The sequence below is a fragment of the Nicotiana tomentosiformis genome, chromosome 4 (assembly GCF_000390325.3).
Source record: "Nicotiana tomentosiformis chromosome 4, ASM39032v3, whole genome shotgun sequence".
Taxonomy (NCBI): Eukaryota; Viridiplantae; Streptophyta; class Magnoliopsida; order Solanales; family Solanaceae; genus Nicotiana; species Nicotiana tomentosiformis.
This window is the reverse complement of record NC_090815.1, coordinates 19,075,398-19,093,770: the sequence shown is the minus strand read 5'-3', so window position 1 is coordinate 19,093,770 and position 18,373 is coordinate 19,075,398. Positions and strand designations below refer to the sequence as shown.

Here is an 18,373-nt window from a genome sequence, read left to right as displayed (position 1 = left end):
ACCAAATCCCATATCCGTCCTACACTTGCTATTCTTGAATATCTCTTTACAATATTTTTGTCTTTAAATTTGAATTAAAAAATTTATGTCACAATTCTATAATATAATCTACAAGGCATTGCCTTAGATATTGTTTTAACATCTTTTTGTCTCTAATTTCTATTTAACTTTTTTCTTTAAAACATATTTAGCCGTTGGGCCCAGCGGGGCCGGCCCGTTTATCCCGGGACCATGAGTTCGTGGGCCCGGTCCCGGACCGGTTCCTATAAAAAGACCGTTTAGCCCGAAACCATTTATTTTGGGATCGGCCCGGGACTGGGACCGTTTGGACAGACCCACTTGGCACGTTGAGGGATCGGCCAGGCCCACATGCCAGCCTTAGATCGAGTTTGGGGGTCAAATATCAAATATGCATACAAAAAGTGAAAAACAAAACCTGAAAAATGGCACGGCGCTATAGGGCCAGCGAGACGGTGGGCCAACTATTTGAAAAATTGGCTTAGCGCCCCCGCCTTGCGCGAGGCCATGCGCAGGGTGATAGTGTATTTTGGTGGTTGGTTTCCGCTTCCGTGTTGTGGTGTGAGACCGAGAAGTGATGATATTCTCGGGTCCGATTGAGAAGTGATGATATTCTGGGACCTTCTGTTATTTTTTTCATATTTCGGTAAATGTACTTTGTTGTTTCTCTATTTTGTTATTACTTTTCTGCTTATACTCGTATATGTTTATAATAAGTGTGTTGTCATAGATTCGGCACTGCTTCGTTGAGGTTAGGTTCGACACTTACGGAGTATATGTGGTCGATTGTACTCATACTATATTTTTGCACTTCTTGTGCAGATCTCGGTGTTGGTCCCAACGACTTTCAACGGTGATTGCTCAACCCTTCCTTCCAGGAGACTTGAGGTAGTGTTGCACGGCGTCTGCATACCCTGAAGTCCCCTTCCCATCTATATTACCATTTACCTTGTATCAGAAAATTTGTATTTCATTTCAGACTTTATTTGTAGTATTTCAGTAGCTCATGTACTTATGATACATGTTTCTAGGATTAGTCTAGACAACGATTTTTATGAATTTATTATACATTTCAGGATATTTCAGACTTAATGTCTATTTATTGTGTTTTTAAAATTGTAAAACTGCTAAATTGTTTAGCTAATGTTGGCTTGACTAGCAAGCAGATGTTAAGCGCCATAACGACCTTGTGGTTGGAATTTTGGATTGTGACACGTATTAGCAAAAGAATCTAATTTAATATTCTTTTCTAAATCGTTCGTACAAGTAAAATTATTTTTCAAGTAGACAAAGCTCAAAAACAACGACCTAGTAAAGTCCCACAAGTGGGTTTTGGGGAGGGTGGTGTGTATGCAGACCTAACCTCTACCCCGAGGGGGTAGAGCGACTGTTTTCGATAGACTCTCGGCTCAAGAAGACAAAAATAGACAATATAATAGTACCATGTTAACTTTTTTTAGGATCTATAGGGTCAACCTTTTTATTCTCACATCTCTAAACAAGCAAAAGATTCAATTTTTCAAGTTATGTTATTTGACAAATATTGAAGAATTATGGTGAAAGTATTATGGAGTTACTTATTTCTTTTCAGTATTAGTTAACTGAAATAACAATAATTTTGATAAGATAATCTCACCTTGATCTCTATCATCACAAAAAATTAACTGAGGATTTTTGTTGGACAAAAGTTTTTCCTTCGTTGAGCTAGCTTATTTGGGATCAACATTCATCATGTCAGGAACATGTATTTTTCTTGTGACTCTTATTTTATATTCAAACATATAATTTAATAATATTTATGTAGTTTTTTAAGATTATATTTATATTGAGGTGGGTACACGCGTGCACAAAGCCTGTACTCAAAGACTAGTATCTCAAAATCATAAAACTTTCATGGGGCGCCCTATTTGGTTGCCACCATTTAACTTGCACTCACTTTTTATAAAAAAATAATTAGTACGTAAAGTGTAGACAACTTCATGCCTCCTCCTCCTCCTCCTCCTCCTCCTTCCTCTTCTTAGTCGCTGTGAAAACAAAGGTGACAGTGAGTTTACATGGTATTTGTGAGCAGGTTTTAAGGTGATTTATTGTATTTTACAGTAGTGAGCTGATGTGGCATTCCTTTTTTTTGTTATTGCGTTAGGATTTCATCTTATTATTATTATTATTAAATTACAAGATGGGTTTGTTAGATTGATTGTTATTTTGACAAATTAATGATTGAGATTTGTTCTTTATGATATTTGGAAGTTATGTTTCAAATTTTAGATCATTTGGAGTAGATTTAGGTGTTGAATTGTTGAAATTCGAAGAACAAATTTATGTTTCTAGGCAACTTACACTTCATACCTATTTGGCCTTAAGTGCATGAAAAGATTGGTTGCACTTCAGGCCTATTTGGCCTTAAGTGCATGAAAATATTGGTTGCACTTCAGGCCTATTTGGAAATATTGGTTGCACTTCAGGCCTATTTGGCCTTAAGTGCATCTTAAGTGCAATTTTCTCACTTCAGACCTATTTAGACTTAAGTGCATGAAAATATTTGTTGACTTCAGACTTATTTGACTTTAAATGCATATTAAGTGTAATTTTTGCCCTATAGACTTAATTGACTTGCAATTTAGACTTTATTTTTAAATTTCAGACCTGATAAACGTGAAGATTGATCTTAAAATGAAAAGACTTAGCAAATTTTGTGCAAAGTGAATATAAGTTCAACGATAACCCAAAAAACTGGATATAGAGCAAATACTCGTGTAAATTGGCGTGGCTGCCCATTAACATTGTAGGCGGCTTTTTTGGGATTGACTTGTGCTGGGGTTTTGGGGGGGGGGGGGGGGGGGGGGCTCTTCCCTCATTCCCTCTATTAATCTTATTCCTCTTAATTTGTGGAAACTGCGGTTCATTGCATTCCTTCCTCGTTGACTATATTAATATCATTCCTCTTACGATATATTTCAGGGAAAGCAAGAGCAACAAGAAAAGAGGCAAACAAAGAGGTAACTTTCTGCATTTCTCATTCTACTATGCCATACAGTTTTTATCAGAATAGAATTCTACAATTGTTTGGCTTAAACTAGCTCATATTTTTTGCTGAACAAGAGTTTGTGCAGTACCATTTACCCCCCCCCCCCCCCCGGGTAATAATATAGTTTCAACAAAATTATCTAGGAGGGATGCCGTACGAAATTGAGAATGATAGAACTCCTCTAAATGAAGCTACAACAAATGGTCAAGATCGATTAGTGTTGCAAACAAATAAATCTGCAAAAGAAATCTTTGATGAAAGATTTAAGGATTTGAACAAATGGTCTACCAAATCTTGTACAATATTCAAAGTAAATGCGGGGCTACGTAGATCAAATTCAGATGCTTATACTCCACTGTTGATCTCTATTGGTCCTTACCATAAGAAGAATCCACAGTTTTGTTCAATGGAAAATTATAAACTACGTTACCTACAACGGTTTCTCCAGCGGAATAAGGAGATTGATGTGGAGAGTTACATTAGGGAATTGGAGAAATTGAAAGATGAAGTGCTAAAGTGCTATGATGATAAAGGGGAACTTGGCAGTTATACTTCCAGCCAATTTTTGGAAATGTTGTTGCTTGATGGTTGTTTTGTGGTTGAGTATTTGCGAGAGGTTTTCAAAATTTTTCCAGAACGAGAAGACAAGATTATCAACGCAGATTGGATGGTAAATCTTATAGATCGTGACTTGTTGCTACTAGAAAACCAACTTCCCTTTTTGGTCCTCACCAAACTTCATGACATGACTAAGTATCCTACAGAATCATTTATTAAAATGGTAAAATATAACTTTTGTGGTAGTTTACCGAGGGTAACTCCTAAATTCTTAAATGAAGCTAATGGTAATGTCAAAGCAATCAAACATTTACTTCAAGTGGTACACATGTGTGGTACTTGTCGCCCCGAGAAACATTATTCTCTAACATTTGAGCCAGAATTAGAGCCGCAAATTATTAAGGATGCCAACTTATGGCACGACCTCATGAGAAGTGCAACAGAGCTTGATGAAGCCGGAATCAACTTCTCAAAAGTTAGTGAAATTTATAGAATGCTGGGCGAAGACAACGAGGGGGACAGCACGAGTTTATTCGATATCAAATATGTTAATGGAAGGATGAAAATCCCTTGTTTTGAAGTCGTTAATGGTACAGAGACAGTCCTGAGGAATCTAGTAGCTTACGAGCAACATTCTTCTGATGTATACACTAAATATTTCACAGATTACGTGATTTTTATGGATCGTCTTATCAACTCAGCCGAAGATGTGAAGTTGCTACGCTTGAAGGGAATTATCAGGAACCGGATAGGCGACGACAGTGATGTGGCTAGCATCTTTAACAAACTTGGCGATGGAGTCATTCCTTCTTCTAACTTCTATTACAAAGAAGAATGCAAAAAAGTGGTTGAGCATTGTAATAAAAGATGGAATAGAAGGATGGCAAATTTGAGGCACAATTACTTTAATGGACCTTGGGTGGGACTTTCAACTGCAGCAGCCGTCTTCCTCCTCGCGCTTACACTTATGCAAACAGTTCTAACTTTCATAAGTACTCTTTAAGTAGGATGCTGTTTCCTCACTGTTCCATTCAAGTAGTTGTGTGTCAATGTTGGCTCATCCAAGTTTGTGCAATGATAGTATAATTATGTGAGAAGGCACGAGACGTATGTTCAATTTTATAATTAGTCACAGTTTTCTATGTAACTTGTGTCTTCGTACAAGAAGCAGCTTAATTTTGAATTACCAAACCTCCTCTCTTTTACTTTTTCATATTTTTATCTAAACTAGTATCTATGAACGTGCACGTTAATAATAACACGCAATGGTTTAAACATTTAAATCATCTAAAAGCCGGAAAATATTATTACATAGCATAATACGTGACTTCAAAATGAAAGGACATCATCAGAACTTATACAAATAATCAATTTAGTCAAGTTAAATAATTACATATTAAAATTTAAAAGTATTTGATGTGATGGTATCTTCCCGAATACTTCTTAGTAGGATGATGTTTTTTTTGTGTATGTTTCCTTCTAATGCTTTGGTTGCTCTGCCATAACCAGAACTCTTGTTGTCGGTATTGATATCCCTCTTAAAAGTGCAATATATAGTTGTTCATGCAAGAAAATATATTACAATAAATATAGTCCAATATTTTGGATATTTGTCCTTGTGCTTTTATTTATTATAATTGCAAAATCTAAATACACCGAAAATTATTTTCACACAAATTTAAATGGATATTTTTAGTTTCGAAAGACGAAAGTTGAATTTGGGGATAAAAATATACTTAGAAGTACATTGACCAGTATCATAATTTTTGCATGTATAACATTATTGTCAAAATTTCTATATACCATCTATTGTGTTATTACATAAGCTATTCGGCGGATATAAGTTTTTCAGTAGCATAACAGGTATAGTTTTTTTCAAAATCAATCTATATGCAATGGAAGATCAATTTTAACTTCGTCTATTATATATACGGTGACACTAACATATGTAAGAAACTATAAACTTGACAATAAACCTGTGTGGTAGAAGGCCATTTGGGATTAAAATATTTAATTATTTTTCTTGGTAGTAATTGTTGGTATCATCTTCTGCTGAGTCAAAAACTGAAAATATTTTATTTTTATCATAAAATTTCGCAATCAATCTTTTATTTAGTTGATTAACATATTCATTTTGCTAGCTAAGATAACTTTTTAATTTCTATCATGTAATTTACACAAATTGCGTTTTAATCTAATGATAGAAATATTTTCCTTATTAAATGCACTATTATTACCATTGGGATTGATAATCAAGTGTTGAAGAACCAAATCATCTTTTATTAGATGCTCTTCTTCGTTTCCGGCACGAAGCAAGAAGTCACTGAATACCAGACCTGTTCTTACTTTATATTTCTTGTCAGTTGAAACTTTTTCTTTTGAGGCCATAAGTATAATTTTGGCAAGCTAGTTTTTACCGTCTCTGCTTTAGTCTATTTTGGAACTATTGGTAGTACTTGACAGAAATCACCTTCCAAACTGTTAATTTTTCACCAAACGGTTCATTGATATTCAATATATCTCCAGAAGCTTCATCCCATATTATCAATTTTGCTTTCCTTATAAATTTAGCACCATTACTATGCTTTGATATATTTGTGATAGTTATTTCAGTTGTTTGAAGCCTCATAATAAAATCGTTGATGGTACACCATTTGTTATTATTGCTAACAGTATCATGCATCTTGATTTGACATTTGCAAGTAATGCATGACATAAAAATATTATTTCTATTTCGCTGGAGGCATTTATAATGATATTATTACAAGCTTGTTCTTGTTCAGGATTTAGCTTTGATTGTGCTTCAAGAGATAATTATATGGTCGTTTGATTCTTAATACTATACTAACCTTTTTTACTTTGTGTTCTAATTTTTTTAATATCTAGCGCTCTTTTTATGGAATATATTTATGCACCTTAAGTGTAATGACCTCACTTGTCATTTTGAACATCTACGATCCTTTCGAAAATCTGAAGTCTTGAGCATCTTCATAATGTGTATTATGACTTGTGTGAATTGTCGACTTTAGTTTTTGGATGATTCGAGATTAAATTAAAAGAACAATCCTTGTTTAGAAGCTTAAATGAAAAGAGTTGATCGAAGTTTGACTTTTATGAAAATGACTCCGGAATAGAGTTTTGATGGTTTCAATAGCCCTGTATGGTAATTTTGGACTTAGGAGTGTACCCAGATATTTATTTTGAAGTCCGTAGTTAACTTTAGCTTGAAACGGCGAAAATAGGAAATTGAAAGGTTGGAAGTTTGACCGGGAGTTGACTTTTGAATATCGGGGTTGGAATCCGATTCTGAAAATTTGAATAGGTCTGTTATGTCATTTATGACTTGTGTGCAAAATTTGAAGTCAATCGTACTTGATTTGATTGGTTTCAGCATCGAATGTAGAAGTTGAAAATTTTTAGTTTTATTAAGCTTGAATTGGGGTATGATTCGTGTTTTTAGTGTTGTTTGATGTTATTTGAGGTATCGACTAAGTTCGTATGATATTTTAGGACTTGTTGGTATATTTAGTTGAGGTACCGAGGTCCTCGGGTAGATTTCGGATGGTTAACAAAATTTAATTTGGATATTTCTAAAATGTTTCAACGTCGATTCTTCAAGAATATGTGATATCACATTATTAAAATGAGCTACAAATTCAGTTTTTATTGAAGCATTAGATCCGTATTGCAATTACTGAGCCATAGCAAAAAGAATCGTCGAATTCGGACATCGTATGAGAAAGTTATGACCATTTCCATGTCGGAAAAAACAAAATCCTGTCACCAGCGCCCAGGGTAGTGTGAAGGCGCTAGCCCTGGCACTGGGATGTTTTAGAGGTTCTGGAAACAGCGCCACAAGCAGAGCTCCATGCCACCTGTGGAAAATTTCACCACACAACTTGGGATAAGTGTTCTTGACTCCCGTGTGATTATATTCCATGAATTAATCTTCATTTTCGACGTTAGATTATTGATATTTTAAGAGAAATCGGAGGAATTTTCTACCATTTAATAAAATAAAATTTCGAGATTTGAGCATCGATTTGGAGTCGAATCTGAGTAAAATTAGTATAGTTGGACTCGTAATTGAATGAGTTTTTGGATTTTATGAGTTTCGTCAGGTTCCAAGACGTGGGCCCCATTGTCGATTTTTCGAGCGGAGTTGGGAATTTTTATAAATTGTTAAATTGTATGCATTCGAGTATATTTTGATTAATTTGCACGTTGTTTGACTAGTTTCAATTCGTTTAGCTCAGAATTGAAGAGATAGGAAGGCGTTCGGAGGTTGATACGCGCAGAGTGCAATTTCTGGAGCATTGTTTAGCTTGCTCGATATTCGATTTGACTTGTTCGAGGTAAGTAACTCTTCTAAACTTGGAGTTGAGGGTATGAACTCTGATTATACGTGTTATGTGTTTGGTGTTGAGGTGACACACATGCTAGGTGACGGGCGTGTGGGCATGCACCGTGTGAATTGTAACTCTATTACTTATGTGGTACTGTGTAATTACCTGATCTTATCTGTAACCAAGAAATCTCTACGTACTAGAGCTACTGAGTTGCGATCCATGTTGGAAACCATGTCTACGCTACATGCTTATTCTGTTGAGACCCACTGGGGTCATTTTTGCTGTTGAGTTATCTACTTACATTGCATTTACATACTCAGTCCTATGCATATCATATCGTAGTCTTTGTTACCATTTATTGATACATCACATCTTTATTTTTGGGCTGATTCTTTTCATGACACTAAAAGCCCGAGAGACTGGGGAGATTGTTGACTGAGTGAGGCCGAGGGCCTGATGGTGAGGATGTTTATGGGATCGGGCTGCACACCGTAGCAGGCCATATTGGCTTTATATGTATTTATTTATGATGGGATCGGGATGCACGCCACAACATGTTTTATTGATTTATGCCATGATTGGCTTGTTATAGCGCTTGGGCTGAAGGAGCCCCTCTGAAGTCTGTACACACCCTAGTGAGCGCAGGTACCTACTGAGTGCGAGTGCCGAGTGATTGGGAGGATTGAGTGATTGTGAGGACTGGGTGACTGGGAGGACTAAGTGAATTGATACTCTGAGAGTATGCACATGGTTTTATCATTGAGTTACATCGCATTGACATGCACACTTGACATACATTCATAAAGATGCATTATCCTCATACTATACAATATTGTGTCATTCGTGACTTCATATACTCATTGACATGTAGGCATAGAGATGTATGTTCCTCATGCCATTTGAAAATGAAACATCCTATCTGTTGTTGAAAGGTTTTTGGGAAAAATCACAGGTTTACAAAACGTACTCATATTTTGGTGATTTTGGTAAAAGATTTGGATTTTCGCTGATGTACTTGAAAAGTAGGCCTATTTTTCTAGAACTGTGAACGAGCTGAGCATTTTATCTGTGAACTACTTTTTTTATTACTTCCATTATGTTGTTATGAACTGTTGTTGTCTATTGGTGTTGGACCCCAACCTATGTTCCAACTCGTCACTACTTTTAACCTAAGATTATATTTGTTACTTATTGTGTACATGAGGTCGGTTGTACTCATATTACACTTCTGCACCTTGCGTGCAGATATTGGATGTTGATGTTGCTGTGATCGACGGGAGCTGAATTTGAAGACATACATGCGTTCCGGTTGTAGCTGCCTCTTGTTCATGGTAGCCTTAGATTTATAAAATTCTGTTTATGTACGTCAAACATATGATGTAATTATTTCATATCAGTTTTGTAAATTCTAATCTTAGAAGCTCATGATTTGTACTACCGGTCCTTGGGGAGTGTATTAGAGTCAGTTAATTATTAATTGAATTGGATTGTTGTTATTTGGCTTACCTAGTAGGTGAGGTTAGGTCTTATCACGGCTAGTTGGATTTTGGGTCGTGACACTAAGATCGTTTTTTAACTTGAAATATAATTTTACTCAAATGATGAATTTAAAAATAATTGAATTGGATTCTCTTGCTAAACAATTGATTGATTGATTTAATTATTTGGACTTAACATAAAAAATAATTTATTTATGTTGACTCAAATTCTTACTATTAGATCATCGATCTGACATTCCTCTTTTAGATCTTTATGTTTGCCGAATCGTAAGTGGTATTAACTCTTACCAACCATTTTTCTTTTTCTTTCTCACACATTTATATTCTTAAATATTTTCTTAGTTGTTATTTAATAATTGGGTATAATTTTCAATATTACACGAAAAAATTAATTTAAAAGTATAATATTTGAGTAGGAAAATAGTTCAAATAAAATATAAAAATATATTATGGGGATATTGTTTCTCAATTTCAACGCTTTATGCAATCCATTTAATATTTTTTTTTATTTTTTTTTGGTATTGGATATTATGGTGTGGTAATGTACTGCCAATATAGAGGACTCTTATGAAGTTGATTTTATTAAACGTTACTACATACTATTAATAAGAATTTAATAGATAAAATTTTATTAATTTTAAAATCTTAAATATTAAAAAAATTAATATATAAGGTCTTGTAGTCCATAATAATAGGTTATTTTAGTTATGTCCTTTACCTATGGGTTGTTCTATTTAATATTTTAGCACTATTTTGGTCAATCAATATTGCATTCGGACTTTTATAATAACTAGTATATGTTACATGCTTTACACGTGTGCCTCACACTAATCAATAAAAAATACTCCCCCCGTTTACTTTTACTTATGCACTTTGGACTTTTCATGTCCTTTAAGAAATAATAATTGTAGTATGTATTCTACCATATAACCCTTAATAATGAAAGCATTTCAAAAGTCTTGGGAAATAATTTTAAAAATGAGTAATTAATGATAAGGGTAAAATAGAAAAAACAATTGTCTTTCTCTTGATTTAGTATAGTAGACAATGCCCAGTGTCGGACGTGGTATTACATAGCCATCACACGATGTAGGACATGACGGGACATGGCAGGGAGTGGTCGTACAAGTAAAAAATAAAAATATATTTTTAGTATAGTTGTAACGACCCGACCAGTCGTTTTAGTTTTTAGAACCCCGTTTCCCTAAATAAGACTCCCCGTACGTGCTTCTACTGTTTTATGGCTTGCGAGGATGGTTAGTTCAGGATTTGGAAGGGTTCGGGTTGAAATCGGAACACTTGGTTCCTTGAGGTTGGCTAAAAAGGCTAAGTTTGACTTCGGTCAATATTTTGAGTAAACGACCTCAGAATTAGGATTTGACGGTTCCAATAGGTTCGTATGATGATTCTAGATATGGGCGTATGTTTGGATCGGGTTTTGGATGACTCGGGAGCATTTCGGCGCCTAATAGTGAAAGTTGGTTCTTTGAAGGTTTTTGAAGTTCTTTAAATTTGGTTTGAAGTGGGTTTTGGTGTTATCGAGGTCCGAATGGAATTCTGAGACCGGGAATAGTTCTGTAACGTCATTTAAGACTTGCACGCAAAATTTGCTGTCATTTCGAGTAGTATAAGTACATTTCAGCGCGTTGGGAGTAAATTAAAGAACTTGAAGTTCATATTTTGATTCATTTGGGTTGGGGTGTGATTCTTAGTTTTGATGTTGTTTTGTATGTTTCGAGAGTTTGAGCAAGTTTGTTTTATGATTCCAAACTTGTTGCTATGTTTGGACGAGGCCTCAGGGGCCCCGGATGTCGTTCGGACGATGCGCAGATTGAGTTTGAAACTAAAAAGGGCTGCTGGTTGCACCAGTTCTGGTGTAACCGCACCCACAAGCCTTGGGCTGCAGGTGCGAGCCCGCTGATGTGTGATTCGTGCCGCAGAAAAGGCTGGGAGCATTTTCCCATGGACTGCAGATGCGTGCGAGTTTGCGCACCTGTGAACGCGCATGTGCAATTGGGGAAACCGCAGAAGCGGCTATGTCTGCAGGCGCACATCGAAGGTCGAGGAGAGGTCGAGCAGGAGCGGATCTTTCTCCGCAGATGCGAATGTTGGCCAGTTGGGGGAGGACCGCACCTGCGAGATTTCCTCCGCAAAAGAGGCACCGCAGGTGCGGCAGTGTCCTCGCAGGTGCGAGATTCGCTGGGCAGCGAGGTTGTTTTAAATACAGGACTTAGGCATTTTACCCACTTCTTACACTTCTTGGGGGCAATTTTTGAGCTGGTTAGAGAGGGTTCAGTTGTTGTGCTTTCTGAAATTGCATACCTACACAAGGGTTCAAGTTTCGATCGATATTTGCAGAGTTGATTATCCCTCTCGAAAACAAAGATTTGAAGTGGTCTATAATTTACTGAGTATTCGGTATAACTCACGCATTCGTGTACAAACCAGTGCAGATGAAGTAACAAGAATATCTCCGGTAGTCAGTCTATTTCCATCAGTCGGCCGGTGGGAGCGAGAAGTTTGGGATATCCACCACAAAGGTTAACGACGTATTCGACCGAGTTTGGAAGAAAAGAAAGGGGCAGCACATTATCCATGTGCAAATGGAGATGCGGTCCGGTTCGAGCATATCCTCTCCATATCTTGCCAGATTCTTCGATTGCATACATATCAACAGTAGGAGATCCTGTTCCCACTCGAGAGCTTGTAGTTTAATCTACCCATAAACTATGTGTTTAACTCACATTTGATAGGAATTACTTACCTCAATTAGTTGATAAAAATCCCCTCTCTAACATGTAAATTAGTGAAAATCTTGGGATTTAGGTGAAAACCTAGGTTATGATAAAGAGGAGATATAACCACGAAAGTTGTTATGGAACCTAGTGAAAATCATATATTTAAGTTCATAATGTTATGGGTAACAATGTTCTCCAAATATTTCTGGAATCCGGGCACGTGGGCCCGGAGGTGAATTTTAGGGATTTTTCAAATAGGCTTGGAAATCACTTTGATAGTTAAGACATGAACTTTTGAATATGTATTGATCATTTTATATAATATTTGATTAGTTTCGAGTCGTTTAGCACCAAATTGAGGGTTTGAGCACAATCTTGGACCGGGAAGTAAGCTTTGAGACGAGGTAAGTCTCTTTTCTAAACTTGTAAGAGGGAATTATCCCCATAGGTAAATTGATTAACATGTGTTTGTCACGACCCCAAAACCAACCATCGTGATGGATCCTATCGTGGAGCTAGGCAAGCCAACAACTCAGCCATGATTACCCAGTAAAACTTTGAAAAATAAAACGGAAGCAGTAAATATTTAAGAAACCATTTAAACCGAAATAAAATCATAACGCAATACAAATCCCTCCCAAAAATCGGGGTGTCACTGAGTACATGAGTATCTATGTCAGAATACAGTCTACTACAATGTCAAAGGAGTAAAAACTTAAGTACAGATAAAGATAATGAGGGAGAGTCAAGGCCTGCGAACGCTATGCATCTACCTCGATAGTCTCCGAGATCCTGTCTCCCCAATCAGCAACCGTTATCACCGAAAGCACCTACATTTGCACACGAGGTGTAGGGTGTAGCGTGAGTACAACTAACTCAGTAAGTAACAAATCCAAACTGTGGGCTGAAAGTAGTGACGAACTCAACCGGCATAATTCAATACATAAAATAACAATGCAGAAATGTAGACATGCTTTCAAGTTCGATAGATATCTTAAAACAGTAAAATAGATCAATCTGAATGATATGAAAAGTATAACTCCTCTACTTCTACCATGACAATGCACATGTTGTATATGATGCACCATACTGGCAGTCTCATGTGCTCACACTCTCAAATTCTCAATCACTCGGTACTGTATATGGCCCAAATGGCCCAGGAAAGATCCATCCCGGAATATATACCTTACTGACCATCAGTCACCCATTACCGAGTAGGGAAAATCTAGCCCGTGGAGAAGATCCATCTCTAGGTATAAAATGCTTCGGATAAGATTCATGTCCAGGGAAGATCCATCCCTCAATAATATTAACCGCACTCAATGGGTGTGTGTGTAGACTCCGGAGGGGCTCCTACAACCCAAACGCTATCACAAATCAGTATAATCGTTGCGGCGTGCAGCCCGATCCCATAACTGTCACTCATAGTCAGGCTCTCGGCCTCACTCAGTCAGCAGTCTCTCTAGTCTCACTCAAGGGGTCACAATGTCATGAAAACTATCCCGAAACAATGATATGATGTATCAACAAATAACCACAGAGACAAAGATATGCTATGAAATGGATGAATATGACTGAGTATGAAATATCAATGAAATCAGTAAGATGACAGTAAGAAACGACCACTATGGGTCCCAACAGTACCGGCATAAAGCCTAAGCATGATATCTAGCATGAGTGACAGTTCAATTACTTTATCACATGATGAAAACACAGATATCAACAAGATAAAACCACTATACGGTGCCATGGAGTCAACCAGGTCACAATTCTCACGGTGCATGCCCGCACGCCCGTCACTTGACATGTGTGTCACCTCAATACCAATCACCTAACACATAGTTCAGGGTTTAAAAACCTCATAACCAGGTTTGAATGTGTTACTTACCTCAATCCGGGATAAATTCTACTCCAAAATTCCCTTTCCTCTCAAATCCCTCTCCAAACGTCCCGAATCTAGGCACAAGTAGTACAATACAATTAATATAGGCTAATGGAATCAATTCCACAAGAATATACTAAATTATAGCCAAAATCCGAAATTGGCTCAAATCGGCCCCCGGGCCCACGTCTCGAAATCTGACGAAAGTCACAAAATCCGAAAGCCCATTCACTCACGAGTCTAATCATATCAAATTTACCCAAATCCGATAACAAAATCCCATTCAAAACCTCAAAAATCTAACTCAAGAATTCTTCCTCTTTTCCCCAAATTTTCTACCCCAAATCACAAATTATATGGTGGAATTAAGGGCATAATCATGGGATTTGACCACAATTGGATAGGAATCACTTGCCCTAAACACCTACGCAAGAATCTCTCCAATAATCGCCTTATATCGAGCTCCCACTTCAATTTTATGATAAGAACTCGAAACCCTCGTTTCTAATCTTTTAATTCTGCCCAGATGCACCTTCATCGTGAACGCGACCACAGCTTCGCGAACATGACTCCTGCCCTGCGAATGCGTAGACAAAGGGCATGGGGTCCCCAACTATCTCAACATCTCTTCATGATGGCGACACCTCAATGGCGTTCGCGATGCACACACAACCATACCTTCGCGTTCATGTCCCACTATTCGCGAACGCGTAGAACAAAACCTTCCCAGTTCACAAACACCCTTCGCGAACACGAGGCTCCTTTCGCGAACGCATAAGAGGAAACCAGCAGAAATACACCAGCAGTTATCAGCCAATGACCAAAGTCCAAAAATGATCTGTTAACCCTCTGAAACTCACCCGAGGCCCCCGGGACCTCAACCAAACATATCATCAAGTCCCAAAACATGATATGAACTTAGTAGAATCCTCAGACCACCTCAAACAACATCAAAAACACGAATTACACACGGGTTCAAGTCTAATGAACTTTGAAATTTCTAAATTCTACAAACGACACCGAAACCTATCAAATCACGTCCAATTGACCTCAAAATTTGCACACAAGTCATATTTGGCATTACGGACCTACTCCAATTTTCGGAATCAGAATCCAACCCCGATATCAAAATGTCCATTACTGGTCAAACTTTCCGAAATTCCAACTTTCGCCATTTCAAGTCTAATTCTACTCCTGACCTTCAAATCATAATCCGGACACGCTCCTAAGTCTAGAATCACCCAACGAAGCTAATGAAACTATCAAAATTCAAATCCAAGGTCGTTTACACATAAGTCGACGTCCAGTCGGCTTTCCAACTTAAGTTTTCAATTAAGAGACTAAGTGTCTCAATTTACCCTGAATTCACTCCGATCCCGAACCAACTAACCCGATAAGTCATATCACAGTTTTAAAGCACAAAAGAGACAGAAAATGGGGAAACATGGTTATAACTCTCGAAACGACCGGCCGGGTCGTTATATCTTCCCTCTTTTAAACAAACGTTCGTCCCCGAACGGGTCTAGGAACATACCTGGCGTCTCAAATAGGCATGGATATTTGCTCCGCATCTCCCGCTCGGTATAACAAGTAGCCTCCATGGGCTGACCTATCCACTGCACCTTCAATGAAGTTATTTCCTTTGACCTCAACTTTCGAACCTGCCGATCCAAAATGGCCACCGACTCCACATCATAAGTCAAATCACCATCAAACTGAACCGTACTGAAATCCAAAATATGAGACGGATCACCGATATACTTTTGGAGCATAGAAACATGAAATACTGGATGCACACTCGACAAGCTAGGTGGCAGGGAAAGCTTGTAATCCACCTCCCCAATCCTCTGAAGTACCTCAAAAGGCCCAATGAACCGAGGGCTCAACTTGCCCTTATTCCCGAACCTCATAATGCCCTTCATGAGTGAAACCTTCAGCAGAACCTTCTCCCCAACCATATAAGACACATCATGAGCCTTCCTGCCGGCATAGCTCTTCTGTCTGGACTTCGTCGTGCCAAGCCGCTCCTGAATCAATTTAACCTTGTCCAATGCATCCTGAACCAAGTCTGTACCCAAAATCCTAGCCTCACCGGGCTCAAACTAACCCATCGAATATCTACACCGCCTCCCATACAAAGCCTCATATGGGGCCATCTGGATTTTCGACTGATAACTATTGTTGTAAGAAAACTCCGCGAGTGGCAGAAACTGATCCCAAGAACCCCCAAAATGAATGACACAAAAGCGCATTATGTCCTCCAATATCTGAATAGTGCGCTCGGACTGTCCGTCCGTGTGAGGGTGAAATGATGTGCTCAACTCAACCTGGGTGCCCAACTCTCGCTGCACAGCTCTCCAAAACTATGATGTAAACTGCGTGCCTCTATCTGAAATGATGGAAACTGGTACACCGTGAAGGCAAACAATCTCTCTGATGTAAATCTCAGCTAACTGCTCCAAAGAATAGGTAGTACCAACTGGAATGAAGTGTGTGGATTTGGTCAGCCGATCCACAATCACCCAAATAGCATCGAACTTCCTCGAAGTCTGTGGGAGTCCAACTACAAATTAAATAGTGATCCGCTCCCACTTACAGTCTGGAATCTCTAACCTCTGAAGCAATCCACCCGGTCTCTGATGCTTATACTTCACCTGCTGACAGTTAAGGCACCGAGCTACAAACCCCACTACATCCTTCTTCATTCTCCTCCACCAATAGTGATGTCTGAAGTCCTGATACATCTTAGCGGCACCCCGATGAATGGAATACCGCGAACTGTGGGCCTCCTCAAGAATCAACTCACGTAGCCTATTCATATTAGGCACACAAATCCGACCCTGCATCCTTAATACCCCATCATCTCCAATAGTTACATCTCTGGCATCACCGTGCTGAACTGTGTCCTTAAGGACAAGCAAATGGGGATCATCATACTGGCTCTCTCTGATGAGATCATATAAGGAAGACCGAGAAATCACACAAGCTAGAACCCGACTGGGCTCTGAAATATCCAATCTCACGAACTGGTTGGCCAAAGCCTGAACATCGACTGCAAGAGGTCGCTCCCCAACGGGAGTGAATGCAAGACTACATATACTCATCGCCTTTCTACTCAAGGTGTCGGCCACCATATTGGCCTTCCTGGGATGATACAGAATAGTGATATCATAGTCTTTTAGCAGCCCCAACCATCTCCGCTGTCTCAAATTTAGATCCTTTTGTTTGAACAAGTGCTGGAGACTTCAATGATCCGTAAACACCTCACAAGACACACCGTAGAGATAATGCCTCCAAAACCTCAATGCATGAATGATGGCAGCTAACTCCAAATCATGAACATGGTAGTTTTTCTCATGAGGCTTCAACTGGTGCGAAGCATAAGTAATCACTCTACTCCCTGTATCGACACACACCCAATGCAGATCCGAGAAGTATCACAATACACTGTATAAGAGCCTGAAGCTGATAGCAAAACTAGAACTGGAGTTGTGGTCAAGGTAGTCTTGAGCTTCTGAAAGCTCTTCTCACACCCACCCGACCACCTGAAAGGAGTACCATTTTGGGTAAATTTGGTCAAGGGCGACACAATAGATGAGAAGCCCTCCAAGAAGACACGATAATAACCTGCCAAGCCAAGAAAGCTCCGAATCTCTGTAGCTGAGGACGGTCTGGGCCAACTCAAAATCGCCTCTCCACCTGAATACCCTCACTGGACACCACGTGCCCCAAGAATGCCACCGAACTGAGCCAAAACTCACACTTGGAGAACGTGGCATAAAGCTTCTCCTTCCTCAACCGCTGCAACACAATCTGCAGATGTTGGGCATTTTTCTTTCTGGGTACAGGAGTATACCAAGATGTCATCAATGGACACTATGAAAAATGAGTCAAGATAGGGCTGAAACACACTGTTCATCAGATGCATGAACATTGTTGGGGCGTTGGTCAGCCCAAAAGACATCACAAGGAACTCATAATGACCATAACGGGTCCTAAAGGCTATCTTTAGAATATCTGAGTCCCGAATCTTCAACTGGTGATACCCAGACCTCAAATTAATCTTGGAGAACACCCTCTCTCACTAAAGCTGGTCGAACAGATCTTCAATATGCGGCAAAGGATACTTGTTCTTGATTGTAACTTTGCTCAACTGCCTGTAATCAATGCACATTCTCATAGGACCATCCTTCTTCTTCACAAACAACACCGATGCACCCTAAGGTGACACACTAGACCCGATAACCCCTTATTAAGGAGTTTCTGAAGCTTCTCCTTCAATTACTTTAACTCAGCTGGTG

The 18,373-nt window shown here is 38.6% G+C and overlaps 1 protein-coding gene across 1 annotated transcript; it reads left to right on the top strand.

The window, feature by feature from the left end:
- The first annotated feature begins 2,840 nt into the window (after positions 1-2,840).
- Positions 2,841-4,817, top strand: LOC104098667 (UPF0481 protein At3g47200-like). Its single transcript, XM_009605464.4, has 2 exons — positions 2,841-3,017; positions 3,190-4,817. Exon 2 carries the CDS (start codon positions 3,195-3,197, stop codon positions 4,605-4,607), a length of 1,413 nt encoding a protein of 470 aa, XP_009603759.1. The 5' UTR covers positions 2,841-3,017; positions 3,190-3,194; the 3' UTR covers positions 4,608-4,817.
- Positions 4,818-18,373: the final 13,556 nt, after the last annotated feature.

Bases quoted from the DNA above. Each gene is read 5' to 3' on its own strand.
- LOC104098667 (XM_009605464.4), top strand. From the start codon at position 3,195: ATGCCGTACGAAATTGAGAATGATAGAACTCCTCTAAATGAAGCTACA.